Source organism: Macrotis lagotis, chromosome 8, assembly GCF_037893015.1.
Source record: "Macrotis lagotis isolate mMagLag1 chromosome 8, bilby.v1.9.chrom.fasta, whole genome shotgun sequence".
Classification (NCBI taxonomy): domain Eukaryota; kingdom Metazoa; phylum Chordata; class Mammalia; order Peramelemorphia; family Peramelidae; genus Macrotis; species Macrotis lagotis.
The window spans coordinates 69,320,837-69,337,425 of NC_133665.1; the positions used below are offsets into that span (position 1 = coordinate 69,320,837).

Here is a 16,589-nt window from a genome sequence, read left to right on the forward strand (position 1 = left end):
TAGCTCGTCCTCATCTGTGTTTAATGACAAATCACTGTCTTAGGAGAGGCTCTGACCATTCTCCTGCCTGTGCTGTGATCTGTGGTTGATCCCAAGCACTCCTTGGGCAAGTCTGGTACATGGACGCATGCCTAATCCACTCCATTTTATGAACCTGAAGCACAAATTATGTTCTCTATTGAAACCAGTCACATCTTTTTCTTCAGCATTTCTTCTTGCCTCCTGCTGAACCATCTTTGTGGAAACAGGAATTCCAATGGCCCTTTGCTCTTCAGTCCATCTCTTCAATTCCTTCTCTGAGGCCATTTGGCTGACTTGCCTCTCATGGCCTTCTTCTGCCATGGCGTTTTCAGTTGGATTTCTTCTTCCCATAACTAGTCTCAGATTGTTTTCTCAGTTGGAGGACGACCAAACTGATGTTCAGCAGCATGATTTCCATTCACTTTGGCAAACTGGATCACTTTGAACTTGAATTCAGCACTGGATGAAAATCTTTTTTGAGCCATTTCTGGGCAGAATGTGGCAAAATGTAACATAATATACCACTTAGAAATGTGAAAATTTAGCACAAAGACAGCAAGCTTGAAAAAAGCAAGAAATGCAAGTAAAAAATCTGCAACTACTCTATAAGATGCTCCCAGTTTATGCCTCAAATTTTTCAAAAAAAAAAGGGAAATATAGTAAATGCAACTTTTTATTGATGAATTGCAGTCATTGTCATTATTTTATGATTTTATTCATTTATTTTTTTAAGTTTCCATATTATATTGTCCTATATTACTACTACAGTGATGCTTTCAGGAGCTTTTGAGATGTATGCTGCTATTTGCTCCTATCTTAAGAGCCTTCTAATTGCTCTGCTCTTGTGGTTCATGTGTTTGAATTTTGTAGGTTTTCTTCTCTCCTATACTGGCTGGGTATTAACTGTCACTTCTTATTTAATCTAATATAAATAGTCAGATGATCAGATTTGTTAGGATTGTGTTTTTAGGATTTATGGATAGTTCATCAAACACCCTGTCCCCTCCTGGTTCATTAACCTATACAATTCACATGACCCACGATTTTATTTAACATCAGCTACCCATAGGGTTGGTAATTTCTTAGATCCCACTAAAATAATACTTTCATTATGCACTAGTACTATATCATAACAAAAATACAAGTATCTTACTAGTTATGAGCAAGGATTCATATTGGTTTTGGTCAATAATACCCTCAGGTAAAAGTCTCACAACAGTGTACTGCTGACCAAAGCAAGACAATCATAAAAAAAAAATTACTCCATAAATCAGCATTGAACAGAATCTACCACAATCCGAAAAGGGGGGGAAAATCCAAAGTAATTGAAATTTTTCATTTATTGTAAACTCTGGAAGTTATAGCTAATAACAAAATGGATGACAATAACAATGTTTATTCTCAGATGAGTTTGAAAAATAGGTGGGCATACTTAGACTACATTCTGAAAAACCTTTTTGAGTTTGACAGGATGACCAATTATATCAGGAAATATAACTACTGTAACTATCATGAATGAAACTCATTCTCCCACAATACTTGAGAGAAAATATAAAAACATTTCTGGAATAGGATACATGGGAAATGGCCAGTGCTATGCTGGAAATGGTAGGGGGGAAAAGGGGAACTATCAAGGAATTTTCCCAAGGACTGGAGTCAGAGACAACCTTGGAAGAAACGGCAAGAGAGAGCTGTTAAATGTCTTATAGAAAGGTGTTGAAAGATTACTTCACTCTCTGACATGTGCACTGGACAGCTTGCAAGCCTAATTAAAGGCAAAAAAAGAAGAAATATGTAGGAAGGAAAAAACCATCAGAAATTCTAGATAACTCCTCCTTAACCAGCAAATGAAAGTAAAAATCAAAAGGTGAAGTGAAATAAGGCTTGAAAAGTAGCACGAAGAACAAAGTAAAAATTCAACATCTACTTCAGGTGAGAGAGAGAATCCAAAAAAAAAAAAACGATGTGCAGAAGTTGTGGACATCCACTTTGGTAAGAAGTTCATCAGACAGAAGCTTAGTCTCTTGATAAACATTCTTAGAGTATGTAACAAACAGTTCAAAAAAAGGACAGAAATATTTTTGGGACAGGTAGATAGCACTTATGTAGTTATAGTTATATAGTTATATATTTATATATATATATATTTATATATTTATATAGTTATATAGTTATATATTTGTGAAAATGGAGGAGTTTTTAAATGGTAATTTAGGACTAGGTCATTGCCACCAGTTACAGAAGGAATTATAGGGGCAACAAGGTGGTGCAGTGGATAGAATACCAGCCCTGGAGTCAGGAGAACAGACCTGAGTTCAAATCTGGCCTCAGTCATTTAATAATTACCTAGCTGTGTGGCCTTGGGCAAGCCACTTCACCCCATTGCCTTGCCACAAAAGAAAGGAGTTTTCTTTAAGGGGCCCAGACAATGAAGAGTACTGGATCTAATAAATAATGAGTAACACATGACCTGGTAGATTTATACATCCAAAATATGCTGCCTGAGAATGCAAGCCTATAGACAATAATATCTTAAGAGTTTTATTCAACTGCAAGAAATAGTTATTTCATCCACTAGTATTATAGCCTATATAATATTAAATATAAATGAATATAAAATAGGAGCTTCTCCCAGGAAGTCTTTTTGAAACCCAGCAACATGATAAGAATCAGGGATAGAAATAATAATAGTAATTCAAATTTATATAGTATTGAGGGATTTGTAAATGCTTTGTATACATTATCTAATTTGACATTCAAAACTACCTTTTGAAGCAGGAGGTTTATTATCCCCCATTTATAGAAGAGAAAAACTGAGGTCTTGGCTCATACAACAATTAATTGTTAGAGAAAGGATTTAAACTTAGATTTGTCTGACCCCAGATCCAGCATATTATCACCTACACAATACATCTTAACTATAATTATGTCATGATCTTGACCTTGAACATTTTTTGCTCTCATAAACTGCTGACCTTCCATCTCTCCCAAAACCAGTTCATCATTCTCACCACTTTGTTCACATTCTCCTGTAATCTCTGTTCATCACCCATGCTGTGATCTTACTATCTCAGTTTTATCTCCATGGTTTGACCAGTACAACTTCAGATTAATATCTCTGTAAGCTTTTTTGCCTGCTACACTACACTGTAATCTCTTTGAGGATCATGTTAAGTTAACATATATATATATATATATATATAAAGCATGTTGTAAACCTTATAGCATTGCTAGCTATTACTCATTATTAGTAGCTTTCAATCTACTAAAAAATCCTTAAGCATTTTGAACAACAAATAATATCTCAGAGCTCTCATTTATATTTTTTAAGATTGTAAAGTGCTTTCCATTTGTTAACTTATTTGATCTTCACAACAACCCTGTGGGGAAAGTGCTCTTATCTCCATTTTACAGATGGGGAAACTGAGTCTGAGAAAGAGTAAATGATTTGCCCAGGTCTCCTTGACTCCAAGTCCTTTTATCTATCCAGCGTTCCTATTGTATCTATGTAGTTCATTTATCTTTATTAAAGTTCATTTTACCAGAATCAGTCTATCATTCCAGTCTTTGAAGATCTTTTTTTTGGTGACAGAAAAACAAATAGTACAAATCCTGTAGGTCACTGGAATAGTCCCTGGAGTTTTTATACTCCCTATTACTATAATCCCTATTATCTACCTTCAAACTGTATAATCATGTGGGCTCCTTTAAAAAAAAAAACACCAGTCTTTTCATACCCTTCCACCAGGAAATCACCAAGTATGCCTGACTCTTCAGGTAGAAATGATTTGTAACTCACACAAGGATGATAGCTACTGTTTGGTCATCTGCCCAGCTTCCTTAAGTAGTCACTAGATAATCAGCAGAGAGGGACTGTATTGAGATGAAAACAATGCTTTCATCTCTTCCTTTGTCTTCTGGTTGTTTTGTTTTGTTTTTTTGTTTGCTATGCCTAATCAAGATTAAGTACCTACTGAGCCCCCAAAATAAAGGTATGACATAGGAAAACTTTATAATCTAATGAAAAGGACAAGGATGAAAATAACCGGTATGATTGGAAAATCCAGGTAGAAATACACAATACATTTCAAGAGAGAACATGAGCAAGTAGAGTATCTGAGTTAGACCTTAAACATAAGTTCTTTAACAGAACTAATTAAGTGGGAATAGATAGACGAATGACTTCAGCAAAGTCCCAGATGGAGGAAGGGGTAGAAAAGAGCTTTGGAGTCATGTAAAAATTGAGGTAAAACTGGTCAAGTAGGCCTGTGGATCACATGCAGTCCACAACAACCCTAAGTGCAGCTTGAACCAGATTTAAATAATTGGGAAATATTTGACAAAATAAAAATGCAATAAAACATAATGTTAATATGTGTGGTTTTCTATGTCAATATACAGCTCACAGGGATCCTAATATACAATTGAATGGTTCCCATTTCTATTTGAATTTGATACCATTGGACTAGAGAATAAATGGATAACTTGACAGAGACTGGAGGCAATCGTCTCATTCAGAAAGATGCTACAGTACTCCAAGTGAAAAGGCCTAAGCAAGACTGGTAGTACTAGAAATGGAAAAAAGAAACTTGTTAAGAATATTTACTGAGACACTGAAATGAATGATAGGCTTGTCAACTGATGAGATCTTTGCGGTGGGGAACGAGTCAAAGATAGCTCCAAACTTTTGAGGCTGGAAGGATGGTGATATTTTTAATAGGAATAGGGAAGCTTAGAGGAGGAACAGATTTTTCAGGGAAAATGAAATCCTGATTTCAGAACCATATGTATATGCAGGAGGAGCTTTTTAGCAGACAACTGGAAAGAGGACCTCAACTTTGGGGAGAATTTGGGAGGAAAAGAAATGGAAGCTCAGCAGTATGGGTAGAGATAATTGAATCATGAGAAAATATCACTATGCAACAAAAGAGAATTCCTAACGTGTACATTTAAGCAGAGTAAGTCAAGTAGAAAGCAGGAAAAAGAAACACAAGTTCAAAGGTAGGAGAAAATACCAGGGAGAGCAGTGTCACAGAAACCAACGAAAGAACATCAAGCAAAGGAAAGAGTTCTTTATCCATTTTATCAGAAGATACAGAGAAACAAATAGGGTAATAATGAAGAGATTCACAACACATTCAGTTATGACTTGGATTGGCTTGTTAATTTGTTATATCATGAGCATTAGTTTTATATCCTTGATAAATTAATAAGGCTCCTCAAGGGCAGATGTCCAACAGAATATGAAAATTTGAACCTTTGGTTATGACATGTATTGTGCACTAGAATGAATGGTGAACTTGAGAAAACTTCTAAAACTTAATGACAAAATAGATTGATTTCTTTTCCTCAGGCTTGTGACGCAGAAAGCATCATGCTAAATTTGGCCGGGCAGCTCATCATGATGCAGAGGGATCGATCTGGCCCTCAAATCCGGGAGAAGGACAATAGCCCTAACCAAAGGAAACTTGTGAGTAAAGTAGAGAGTTCTTCCTAAGAGTTGAAGGAGATAAACTTAAAAGAATCAAGGAACCACAGAGGAGAGTGGTATAGTAAAAAGAAACCAAAAAACCCCACTGTATTTGGGATCAGAATCTGCTCCAGTCCCTTATTTCCTATGTGATTTTGAGCAAGTTATTTATTTAACTTGTATGTATCGCAGTGCTCTCCTCTGGATAAGATGCTCTCCATAGTCATCTCTGACCCCCCCCCCCTCCTCCAATATCTGTAATTCTTAGGTTCCTTGAATTCATCTTTTTTACTACCATTTTCACTATAATGTAAAGTCTGAGAAAATGAACAAAGTTATCCTTATTCTTCCAGCTAAGAGAGTGAGTTTTTGAGTGGTAGAAGATGGTGAGTTTATGTAATTCCTTAATCCACATCCTGAGCTTCCAGATCATTGATGGTTCAGGGCGTTTCAAGTGGAAAAGTCTTGATTGCCTAGGAAGAGAAAATTGACAGTCAACCGATACAGCAGGTGTCAGTTGAGAATCGTTTTAAGTGTCTTTAAAAGTAGTTTTCCAAATATTCTTCCTACCTGAAAAGTATTTTCAAATATTGGAATTAATTTGCCAGTTTATCAGAAACTTAATCAGAATAGAAGAAGCAAAGAGACCTTTTTGAGATTTGAACTATGAAAAAAATGCTAGTCTGGGACTGTACTATATTCTTTAGTAAATCCACTTAGCAGTTTGCTGTGTGGCACGAGAGAACACCAGATGTTTATTAGTGGTAAAAACTGAAAGATACATTTCTCTCAGTTAACATTTTTTTAAAAAGTATTTTTATAAAAGCTGATATTTTATATCTCTTATCCTCCAGCTGCCATTCTGTCCTCCTATTGTACTAGCCCAGTCTGTTGAAAATGTCTGGACGACCTGTCGAGCCAATAAACAAAAACGCCATCTCCTGGAGGCACTCTGGCTGAGCTGTGGTGGGGCAGGAATGAAAGTATGGCTTCCTCTTTTTCCTCGAGATCATCGAAAACCACATTCCTTTCTGTCCCGAAGAATCATGCTGCCTTTCCACATCAACATTTACCCCCTGGCTGTACTGTTTGAAGATGCGTTGGTTCTTGGTGCTGTCAATGACACTCTGCTCTATGACTGTTTGTATACCCGTGGCAATGCTAAGGAACAGCTGGAGGGACTTTTTCCTTTCTGTGTTGTGGAGAGGACCTCCCAGATCTACCTCCATCACATTCTGCGCCAGCTTTTGGTGAGGAACCTTGGTGAACAAGCCTTGCTTTTGGCCCAGTCTTGTGCCGCATTACCTTACTTCCCTCATGTGTTGGAATTGATGCTTCATGAAGTGTTGGAAGAAGAAGCTACCTCACGGGAGCCTATTCCCGACCCTTTGCTTCCCACTGTAGCAAAGTTCATCACGGAGTTCCCCCTCTTCCTGCAGACAGTTGTTCATTGTGCCAGGAAGACTGAGTATGCCCTGTGGAATTACCTTTTTGCAGCTGTTGGGAACCCTAAGGATTTGTTTGAGGAATGTTTGATGGCGCAGGATTTGGACACAGCTGCCTCATATCTAATTATCCTACAGGTAACCGTAGTTTCTGAAGTCATTGCAAGAATCAGCATGCACAAAGTTTTGACCCTCTTTGCATTGAATACAGTCAGTCTAGTCTGTTACCTTGACAATGGTGCCTTTCCTGAAAAGAACCCCACTGTCACTTGAAGGTATGAACAGTGTGTTTGAGTATTGTAAAGCAAACCATTGAGTCTTTTAACCCCTTTAAATAGCACTACTGCCATAAATTAATGGGCATAGAGAATACCATTTAGCAAAATAGCATTGAATGAAACTGACCTTCCCCAATGAGATACATCATTATTCAAACTAAAATTGTCTATTAGAAGAGAGGTTAGGTGACCTTGAAAGTCCTTTAAAGCTCCAAGACTCTAAGATGGTTTTTGTCTTTTGCACTGATTAGAAGTACATAATTTAACTGGCTGCCTTTAACAAACAAGGTCCTGTGATACACCTGCATGATAGACCATGGAACTGCAAACTTGTGATTTTAGTTAAATACAGTGACAATGAAAACAATTTCTGGTAAATGCTTATGTTGGTTGACAAGTTTCACCTCTTAACAGCACAGTATGACTGTTCCAGCCATCCCTCTTAACCAGGGTCCTATTCCATTATTACTTGCTAGAATAGCTTACTGACTCAGACAGTTTTAAAGTAAAGATGAACTTCGACTTTTCCAAAGTAAAATCTTGGGATCTGTGAAACACTAAGTTAAGAACATCAATAGGGGATTGGAAAATACCTGGGGAAAGTGGTAGTTCACCTGGCTGAAGGCCATTCCTTCAATCCTAGTCCTCAGCTACAGCTTTTTAACTGCAGCACCTTGAATACTATATGGGCTTAAAGCAAGAATTACTATTATCTGACGCCAGGCTTGTTTTCCAGTGAAAAGCCTCATGGTGGAGTGGACAAAAAACCAGCCTTGGAGTTAGGAAGGTGAGGGTTCTAGCCTGACTTTGCCACATACTGGTTTTGGGAGCCCCCCTCTCAGTTCCCCACAGACTCCTTCAGCCTGAAAGCTGCCAGAGGCTCTCATCTGCACTAGGCTCCTCACCAGATCTGTATAGGAGATACAGGCCCGGGGATAAAAATTAGTTTTACATATCAAAGAATTTTCCATATAGTGAGGTCAGTAAGTTCTTGTGATGCTTACTTTAGAGAAAGACAAAATGGAAGTGTTTTGAAAAGGCAAATCATTTTTCCTCAGTCAGAGATCAGTCCAGGTACAAGGCCTGTGATCCTTTCACTTCACTGTAAGGTCCTATATAATTGCCCTTATTAGCATGATCCTTCCATCATTTCATTGCCCTTCCCAACTAAAAAATGATAGGACTTTTTATGTTACTGAAAAGGTTTAATTCTGTTTGACAGAAGATTCTACTTAAAAGTTCTGTCTTGAAACCTATTCTCCGGATATCTACGTGAGTGAAAAATGTGGTCTCTTCAAGATATGGTTAGCAGTGAAATTTCACATTATTCTACTAATACTTCAAGATAAAAATGCCAGAAGCAGAATCCCAGAAAGAATGCTAACCTTGGGGCAGCTAGGTGGCAAAGTGGATAGAGCTCCGGCCCTGAAGTCAGGCGTACCTGAATTCAAATCCAGCCTCAGACACTTAATAATTACCTAGCTGTGTGGCCTTGGGCAAGCCACTTAACCCCATTGCCTTGCCAAAAAAAAAAAAGAATGCTAACCTTTCTAAACTGTTGGTGTATTCAGAGAAGGATAGTCTGAAAACAGAAAAGAGATTAAAATAAAAGCACATGTATAGTGAAGAGAAGGCTGAATTGGAATTGGAGGAACCGAGCCACAGATCTGTCTTCATTACTTGCTTAGTCACTTAACTACTCTGGGTCTCACTTTAATCATGTATAAGTGAAAGAATTGATTGGGCCCAGGACCCCCTTTCTACTTGTGAAAATTGAGGACCCCCCAAAAAAGGACTTTGATGTGGGGTTTTGTCCATCAATATTTTCTGCATTCAAAATTAAAAGTCTTAATATATTCTAAAAATAGCTTTGACTTCACTGACTCTTTTAGTCTCAGGGTCTTCTGGGCATCTCCTCTAGACACATTATGGGAAGAATTGATGTCTGTGATCCCTCTTAACCATGATAAATTTGTCATTTACTACAAATTCTTCAGCCACTAATCAGAAACTAGGTTGTTGTTTAGCAGACCTGGTAACATAGATGAGCATTTATTGAACAGTTTACTATGCACCAGCCAGTGTGCTAGATGTCAGTGAAAGACAAATACCCTCGAAGAGCTCACGTTCTCAGTATGTAAATAACTGTGTGTGTGTATACACACACACACACACACACACACACACACACACACCATGCATCCTCCAGTGGGAGGCAATCTCAGAAGGAAGACCAGACCAAGAAAGGCCTTCAGCCTTCTGCAGGTGGTATTGGAGCCAAGTCTTGAAGTGAGCTAAGGAAACTAGGATGTGGAAGTGAGAAGGGATCTCATTTGATATGGCTGGCATGGAAGCATAAGGGCAGATGAAGCATCAGATGCAAGGAACAGAACAAGGCCACTGAAAAATGCTTCCAAGGAGTAAAGTGGAAAAATAAAGTGAAGTTAGGAAGGGTTTTAAATGGCCGAAGACTTTGTATTTGAATCTGGAGGTAGTAGGAAGCCAATATAATTTGAGTAGGTTGATGACAGCATCAGATTATGCTTTAGAAAAATGACTTTGGGGGCAACTAGGTGGCACAGTGGATAGAACCCTGGAGTCAGGAGGACCTGAGTTCAAATGTGGCCTCAGACACTTCATAATTACCTAGCTGTGTGACCTTGGGCAAGCCACTTAACCCCATTGCCTTGCCAAAAAAAAATGACTTTGGTACCAGAGTGGAGGATGTATTGGAGTGAAGGGAAGATGATTTAGAAGATGATTGCACTAGACATACTGGGAGGGGATTAGGGTGATGGTGTGGGAATGGAAGTATACTCAAATGAATTCACTCCATTTCTAAGTGCAAATTATTTCAGAGAAACTATGAAAACTTAGTAGATTATCTTATGCTAATAGAGTAATTCCCTCACTTGTCCTTGGGATTAAGTAGTTTTTACTCAATAGTATTTACTATTAAGTAGTTATTTGCAAATTATTTTTTAAAACACCCTCTAGAATTCTTTATTCTAGAAAGTCATGGGAAGAATTGATCCATCATACTGGATATTCCTCCAGTGGTCCATATGATATGGCAACCTTAACTTGACTTCCTGAGACCTTTACTTCCATAAATCTTATACAGTAGATGTACTTGGCACCCTAGAAATTTTCCTCTGAGTCTTTTAATATTCTCTTGGAATCAGTTTAGCATTCAGGCTTTTCCTTATCTTTATCTACATACCCAACCTTCCCCCTTTCCTGATCTCAAGATTCTCTGAAGATCACTTCTGGTATATGTCATCATTTATAATTTGGGTTTCCATTGCTCTTTTTGTTATCCACCATTATGACTGGCAATAGGGAAAATAATTTTCAAAGTAGTGGTATCTGAGTGATGCTGTTTTTTCTCGTCTTTATTTTTGGCCACCATGGTTGTTTCCAGAATATGGAAGTTCCAGCAGTGAGCAGGCAGCATGCTACTCTTCTCTTCAACACTGCTTTAGAGCAAGGAAAATGGGACCTTTGTCGACATATGATTCGATTCCTTAAAGCCATTGGCTCTGGAGAATCTGAGACCCCTCCACCAACACCTACTACTCAGGTTGGGAATAAGAATGTGGTAGCATTTCACCTCTCAGCACTTGTCTTCTGTTCATTGGCATTGCTCCTTACAAGCTCCCTTTTCTTTGTCTTGTGGGCATTTGCATTTAGGAACCCAGTTCAAGTGGTGGATTTGAGTTCTTCAGGAACCGAAGCATTAGTTTGTCACAGTCAGCCGAAACCTTGCCTGCTAGCAAACTGAATTTGCAGAAAACTCTCAGTATGCCTTCTGGTCCTTCAGGGAAAAGGTAAGTTGAAGGCAAGTCAACAGAAGTGAAGAATTGGAAAGGAGAATGAAGAAACTAAGCATCTATTAAGGGCCATTTTTGTGTCAGTCTCTATGCTAAGCACTTTACAAATATTATTTGATCCTCACTGGAAGCTGTGATCCTCATTTTGTAGTCAAAGAAACTGAGGCAGAAAGAAGTGATCTCACAGTTAGTCATTAACGGAGGCCAGATTTAAACTCAGGTCTTCCTGACTCCTGCCCCACTGCTCCATCCACTGTGACTCCTAGTACTCCAGGATTTATATTACCCAGTAGTCCTCTGTAGATACTTTCATGTATGGCAGGCAGGTAGTTAGGAGGATTTGAGTAACTGAGTGTCATTTGAGGAAATGTTTTGACTCTAAATTTTAATTTTCTTCTTCTCGACCCACCCTAAACCATACATAGTTAGGATTCCTTTCTCTTTCCCACTTTCTTCCTCACCTAATAGCTTTGCCTCTTAGCACTCATGAGTACTGTTGACTGAAGGATGAGAATAGCAGGTGAAGAAACAGAAGAAAGAAAAAGGGTGCTGGTGATAGTGATTATTTTCCTTTGGAATGGGAGAGTTTGGACAGAGATAAAATGAATAATAATAATTAAAACCGACAGTTTCCAAACTATTTTTTGGCCAGTAGTTTCACAATTTTTTTCCTCCAAAGCTTCTTTACATACTATGCCTTGACTGCCCTCTGGTGGAGCAGTGAGGAGGAGGAGGAGGAGGAGGAAGAGGAAACCATCCCCTCCCATCACTACCTCAAAGGTCAGCCACAGAACAGAGAAGCACCACACTGCTCCAGAAGGGCTGGGATGGCCCTTGCTAGCACTCAACTGTCATTTCTGTATCCTTCTTTTCCGCCCTAATCTTGTCATGATACTCACTCCTCCTCAGCATCTACATTCTTAGTATTTATTGTAGCACCTTACTGATACTTATACACGTAGGAAACACTCTGGATTTGGGGTTTGGGTCTTTTTCCTAAATAGTAAGAAGTGATTTAGTGAAAAGAGAGCTGGACTCAGGACAGAAGACCTGCATTTGAATTTCAGGTTTGCCCCTGACCTTGGATCCTGTGCAGGTCTGGTGTATTTGGACTCCAGTGATGTCTCAGGCCCTCTCCAGCCTTATATACAGTGTATTTAAAAAGACTTTAGAAAAATAACGAATGCTAGCCCCCTAATGATCTCAGGCCCTTTGGCTATACTTGGACTCCCCAGTATAGCCACATCTTTTGGCAACTTTCTCTTTTTCATTTATAAAGGCTTTATGAACTTTATTTTGGCAGTTATTCTGAATAATTGCCAAAATAATTGCCAGCATATGTTGGTAAAGCTACCTTCAAACTCCAAATAACATCAGGGGCCAAAGTGTTGTTCAACCTCATTATTTAATATTTGTAAACAGTGTGTGAAATCAGGAAATACCCAGCAAAATCAGTACTGTGGACAGTATGTGGTACATAGTGGTAAGCCCAGCTGCCAGGGAAGCCCAATGAGCCCCCTATGGTAGGAGGCTGCCAGAGCTGGAGAGAACTAGGGCACAAACTGGAGTCACCCCCCCACCCCCCTGTAAACAGTGGGATGAGACCTGGGAGCAGCACACTGGCATCATAGCCTCTGGATAGACAAGGAGAGATTCATTACCTCTGACTAGTTCCCAATGCTGAGCACTGAAGAAATCATTGAGTTTGGGTCTTCTCTTTCCACTTCTGCAGGCTCAATGCTTTGTCCTATGTTGTTTCCCCAGATGGTGCTAATAGCATCTCATCGCTGTTACATACATTCTTTAGAATTGTGCCCTACCTTCCTCCTTTACTCATTCTCAGGTGGAGCAAAGACAGTGACTCAGCTGAAAATATGTACATTGATATGATGCTCTGGAGACATGCTCGGCGCCTCTTGGAAGAAGTTCGACTAAAAGACCTCGGATGCTTTGCTGCCCAGTTAGGCTTTGAACTGATTGGCTGGCTGTGTAAGGAGCGCACCAGAGCCGCCAGAGTGGAAGATTTTGTAATTGCTCTGAAGAGACTCCACAAGGATTTCCTGTGGCCATTCCCAGTCATTCCCATTTCTTCCATCAGTTCACCATTCAAGAATGGAAAATACCGAATAGGTAACAATCTGGCTTCTGCACCCACAGAGCTGCTGCTGATGGATATTGGGGAAAATTTGCTCATTCTTAAGTCCTTGGCCATATTCTTATAAAAGCTACACTACTTGCATCCACATCACAGGGCAACCACACTTAGAAGCCAAGACCAACCATCGGTTTCTGCCATCCTCCCCTCCTCGACCATCTGCCCAGAACCACGAGTCAATAGTAGAGATGGCTAAATGTCCCTGACCAATAGACTAACACTCAACACCCAGTGCCCTCTGCTGGGGACATTTACCCCTTGAACTAGACTACTGGACATGAGAGAGCTAAAATAATGGGAGAATTTTGAGGAGGAATTACTTTACATTACAACTTTTAAACTATTTAAGATTTCTTAATCAGAAGAATTATTCTGAGGGAACAGTGTTTGGTAGTCAGCCTTGCAATTTAATAAATTTGTGTTGACTGATGAAGAAACAAAGGGCTAAAACATTTTAATTACAACTGGTTTTTATAAAGTCTATTCATAATTACCTTTTATGAAAACGTAATTGATATTCCTGCCAAATAACATTAAGGAAATCTTTTTATGATCTCCACATTATCTCAAAAATCATTGATATCATTTATTCCAGTGCTTCCAGTATATGACCAGAAGAGAGTTGTTCCTTATATAAAATTACTACTATAGCCAGTTCAAACCACCCCCCATCTCTTGGGGCCAAGGGAGTTGAATTTGCATAATATGAATTTACATCATATTCTTTTGCTTATTTTGTTGACATGTGGTCTGATATTTTGGCCACATAGTCACTGTTTTGTTTTTTTAGTTTTTTGCAAGGCAGTGGGATTAAGTGGCTTGCCCAAGGCCACACAACTAGGCAATTATTAAGTGTCTGAGGTCAAATTTGAAGTCAGGTCCTCCTGACTCCAGGGCCAGCTACCTAGCTGCCCTCACATAGTCATTGTTAATATTCCCTGGTGTTGCCTTAATATAACAACTGATTTGAGTGTGAAGCATTGGGTTGTTCTTGGGGATAAATAAGGCATTTTATATTGACCTTACATATCACACATAAATGCATATATACTCACATAAAAGTTTGCTGTGGACTTTTTGAGGGTTTTCAATTCAACAAAACATGGGTGTGTAATTATGAGGTACTGGGATGAAATGGAAAGTAATAAAGTTATGGTGCAACACGATATAAGCATTTGTTCTGGATGAAAGCAATGTGAATCCTACAATTTTTGTTTCTACCCAGGTGGGGGAGAACAGTTATTAAAGTCTCAGTCAGCTGACCCTTTTTTAAACCTTGAAACGGATACTGCAGTGCCTAGTGCCCCAAGAAGTCAGAGTTGGCTTGGAAGCATTGGTTCCACCCACCAGGAGATAGATACAACCTCATCCCATGGACCACAAACACATGATGCCTTCCTTTCACCTTTATTAAATAAAGGTATATGCCATTTTACATCAAATCTTTCTTTGGAGATAGAATAAACCTTTTTGCCATCATTGGCAAAGGATAAAAAAAGATTTTGAGGAAAATTGAAAATTGGTTTATAATACAAAATTTTGATAGGAATGACTTACCTAAAAGCTTGTTGTAATATATTTAAGCTGCATTTCCAAATGAGCAGTCTTTATCGAACTGGTTCAGGCTCTAATCTCTCATGTTTCCAACAGAAAATGTTGTGATACAGCCCTAAAAATGGGCATTGGACACATTAAAGAGGAAAACTAGAAATCGTAGTTACCATTAAGCTGGAAATATAAACAGTGCATACCAGTCTCTTCACTTTGACTAATATTTTTGTCAGTGTTACTTGAGTTATACAAAGGTAAATGAATTTCAGCCTAAAGCTGTTTCAAAAGCTTATTAACTAGCTATAAAAGGTATATATTTGTACTACCAACTTTACAGTATTGTGTAGAAAGTAAACCTGAAAAGTTCCGTAGAAACATGAATTATTGTTTTTGATGTCCTGGGTTTTTATTTAATTAGTGTTTGATAAATCTTCCATTAATGTTTTAATGTCAGCCTCAAAATCCTTAAGGTATCATCTTAGTGGGGCCATTGATAACTGTTGTAAATTCTTTCATAGGGGATGAATGCAGTATTGGTTCAGCCACAGACCTCACTGAAACCAGCTCAATGGTAGATGGTGACTGGATGATGGTGGATGAAAATTTCTCTACTCTAAGCTTAACACAATCAGAGCTAGAACACATCTCTATGGAGCTGGCCAGTAAAGGGCCACATAAATCCCAGGTCCAGCTCCGGTGAGTCTCATTGTCTTGCTTGAGAGTAGAGGAAAAATTTTTTAGCTATATATGGATAACAACAGAAGGAAGGAATAGCTCTTTTCTGCATCATTTGTTTTTCATTGTGAAAAACACAGTGTTCTAGCACACTGATTCTGTTCTTTTGTACAGGTATTTGCTGCATATCTTCATGGAGGCAGGATGTCTGGACTGGTGCATTGTTATAGGCCTTATCCTTCGAGAACCTTCTATAATTAATCAGGTGTTTGGTCTGACACAATCTTCAGAGGTAGATGGAGAGATATTGCAGAATATAAAAACTGGGCTACATGCTATAGACAGATGGGCTTCTACAGATTGGTAAGTTGACAACCTCCACTGAGTTTTCCCTTTTGATGAACTGTCTTGCACATTAAATGCTAAAAACAGCTTCATTTTATGAGTTAATATAGCATTTCCATAGAGAAATTTACAGAATACTATTTAATGGGAAAATGTTATGTAAAACCAAGCTCAACTCAAGTTCTGTTCATGTCTTTTTTTTGGCTTTTGTTATTTTAATGGAGAATGTCAAAAAAGCTGTAATTATTCCATGGAAAGGGATTAAAAAACTAAAAATTTTAAAATAGGGGGGAAAAAAGTACACCAACACAGCATTTTCATAGCAATTGCATGTTCAGCATTACATTGCCACTATAGTGTGGTGTGCAGAACTAGGCTAGGAGAGAAATAAGTTACTTTTTAAAAAATAGGATTTTTTTATTTTTAGTTACAAATTCTCTTCCTGTTCTGCACCTTCCCTTTTTAAAGTATTTAAAAAGTATGTTCTGCTCTCAGAATTTTATCAATACTCTCTAGGAGTGAACAGCATTTTCCATAATGGGTCCTTTGGAATTGTCTTGCATCACTGTACTAGTGCCAAGTTTTTCCATAGTTAATCGTCCTTATGTCAGTCTATGCAGTTTTTTTCTGAAACCACCTCCCCTTCATTTCCACAACTTGTTCAGCTATTCCCTAATTGATGTCCAATTCTTGCCACCACACAAAGAGCTACTATAAATATTTTTGTACAAAGAAGTCATTTTTCTCTTTTCTTTGTTCTTTGTGATAGAGATCTAGTAATGGCATTGTGGGGTCAAAAGTTTTGTGGTCCCTTGT

At 38.4% G+C, this 16,589-nt stretch overlaps 1 protein-coding gene across 4 annotated transcripts in view; it reads left to right on the forward strand.

Annotated features, from left to right (window-relative positions):
- The window catches only part of RIC1 (RIC1 homolog, RAB6A GEF complex partner 1), a 154,846-nt gene that overhangs the window by 135,969 nt on the left and 2,288 nt on the right, over window positions 1-16,589 (forward strand). For all 4 annotated transcript variants that reach the window (XM_074197475.1, XM_074197476.1, XM_074197477.1 and 1 more), the window contains 8 exons: window positions 5,375-5,491; window positions 6,346-7,074; window positions 10,639-10,797; window positions 10,908-11,044; window positions 12,891-13,177; window positions 14,428-14,622; window positions 15,272-15,449; window positions 15,603-15,791. In XM_074197475.1, coding sequence (XP_074053576.1) covers window positions 5,375-5,491; window positions 6,346-7,074; window positions 10,639-10,797; window positions 10,908-11,044; window positions 12,891-13,177; window positions 14,428-14,622; window positions 15,272-15,449; window positions 15,603-15,791 — 1,991 coding nt within the window. The remainder of the gene's footprint in view (window positions 1-5,374; window positions 5,492-6,345; window positions 7,075-10,638; window positions 10,798-10,907; window positions 11,045-12,890; window positions 13,178-14,427; window positions 14,623-15,271; window positions 15,450-15,602; window positions 15,792-16,589) is intronic.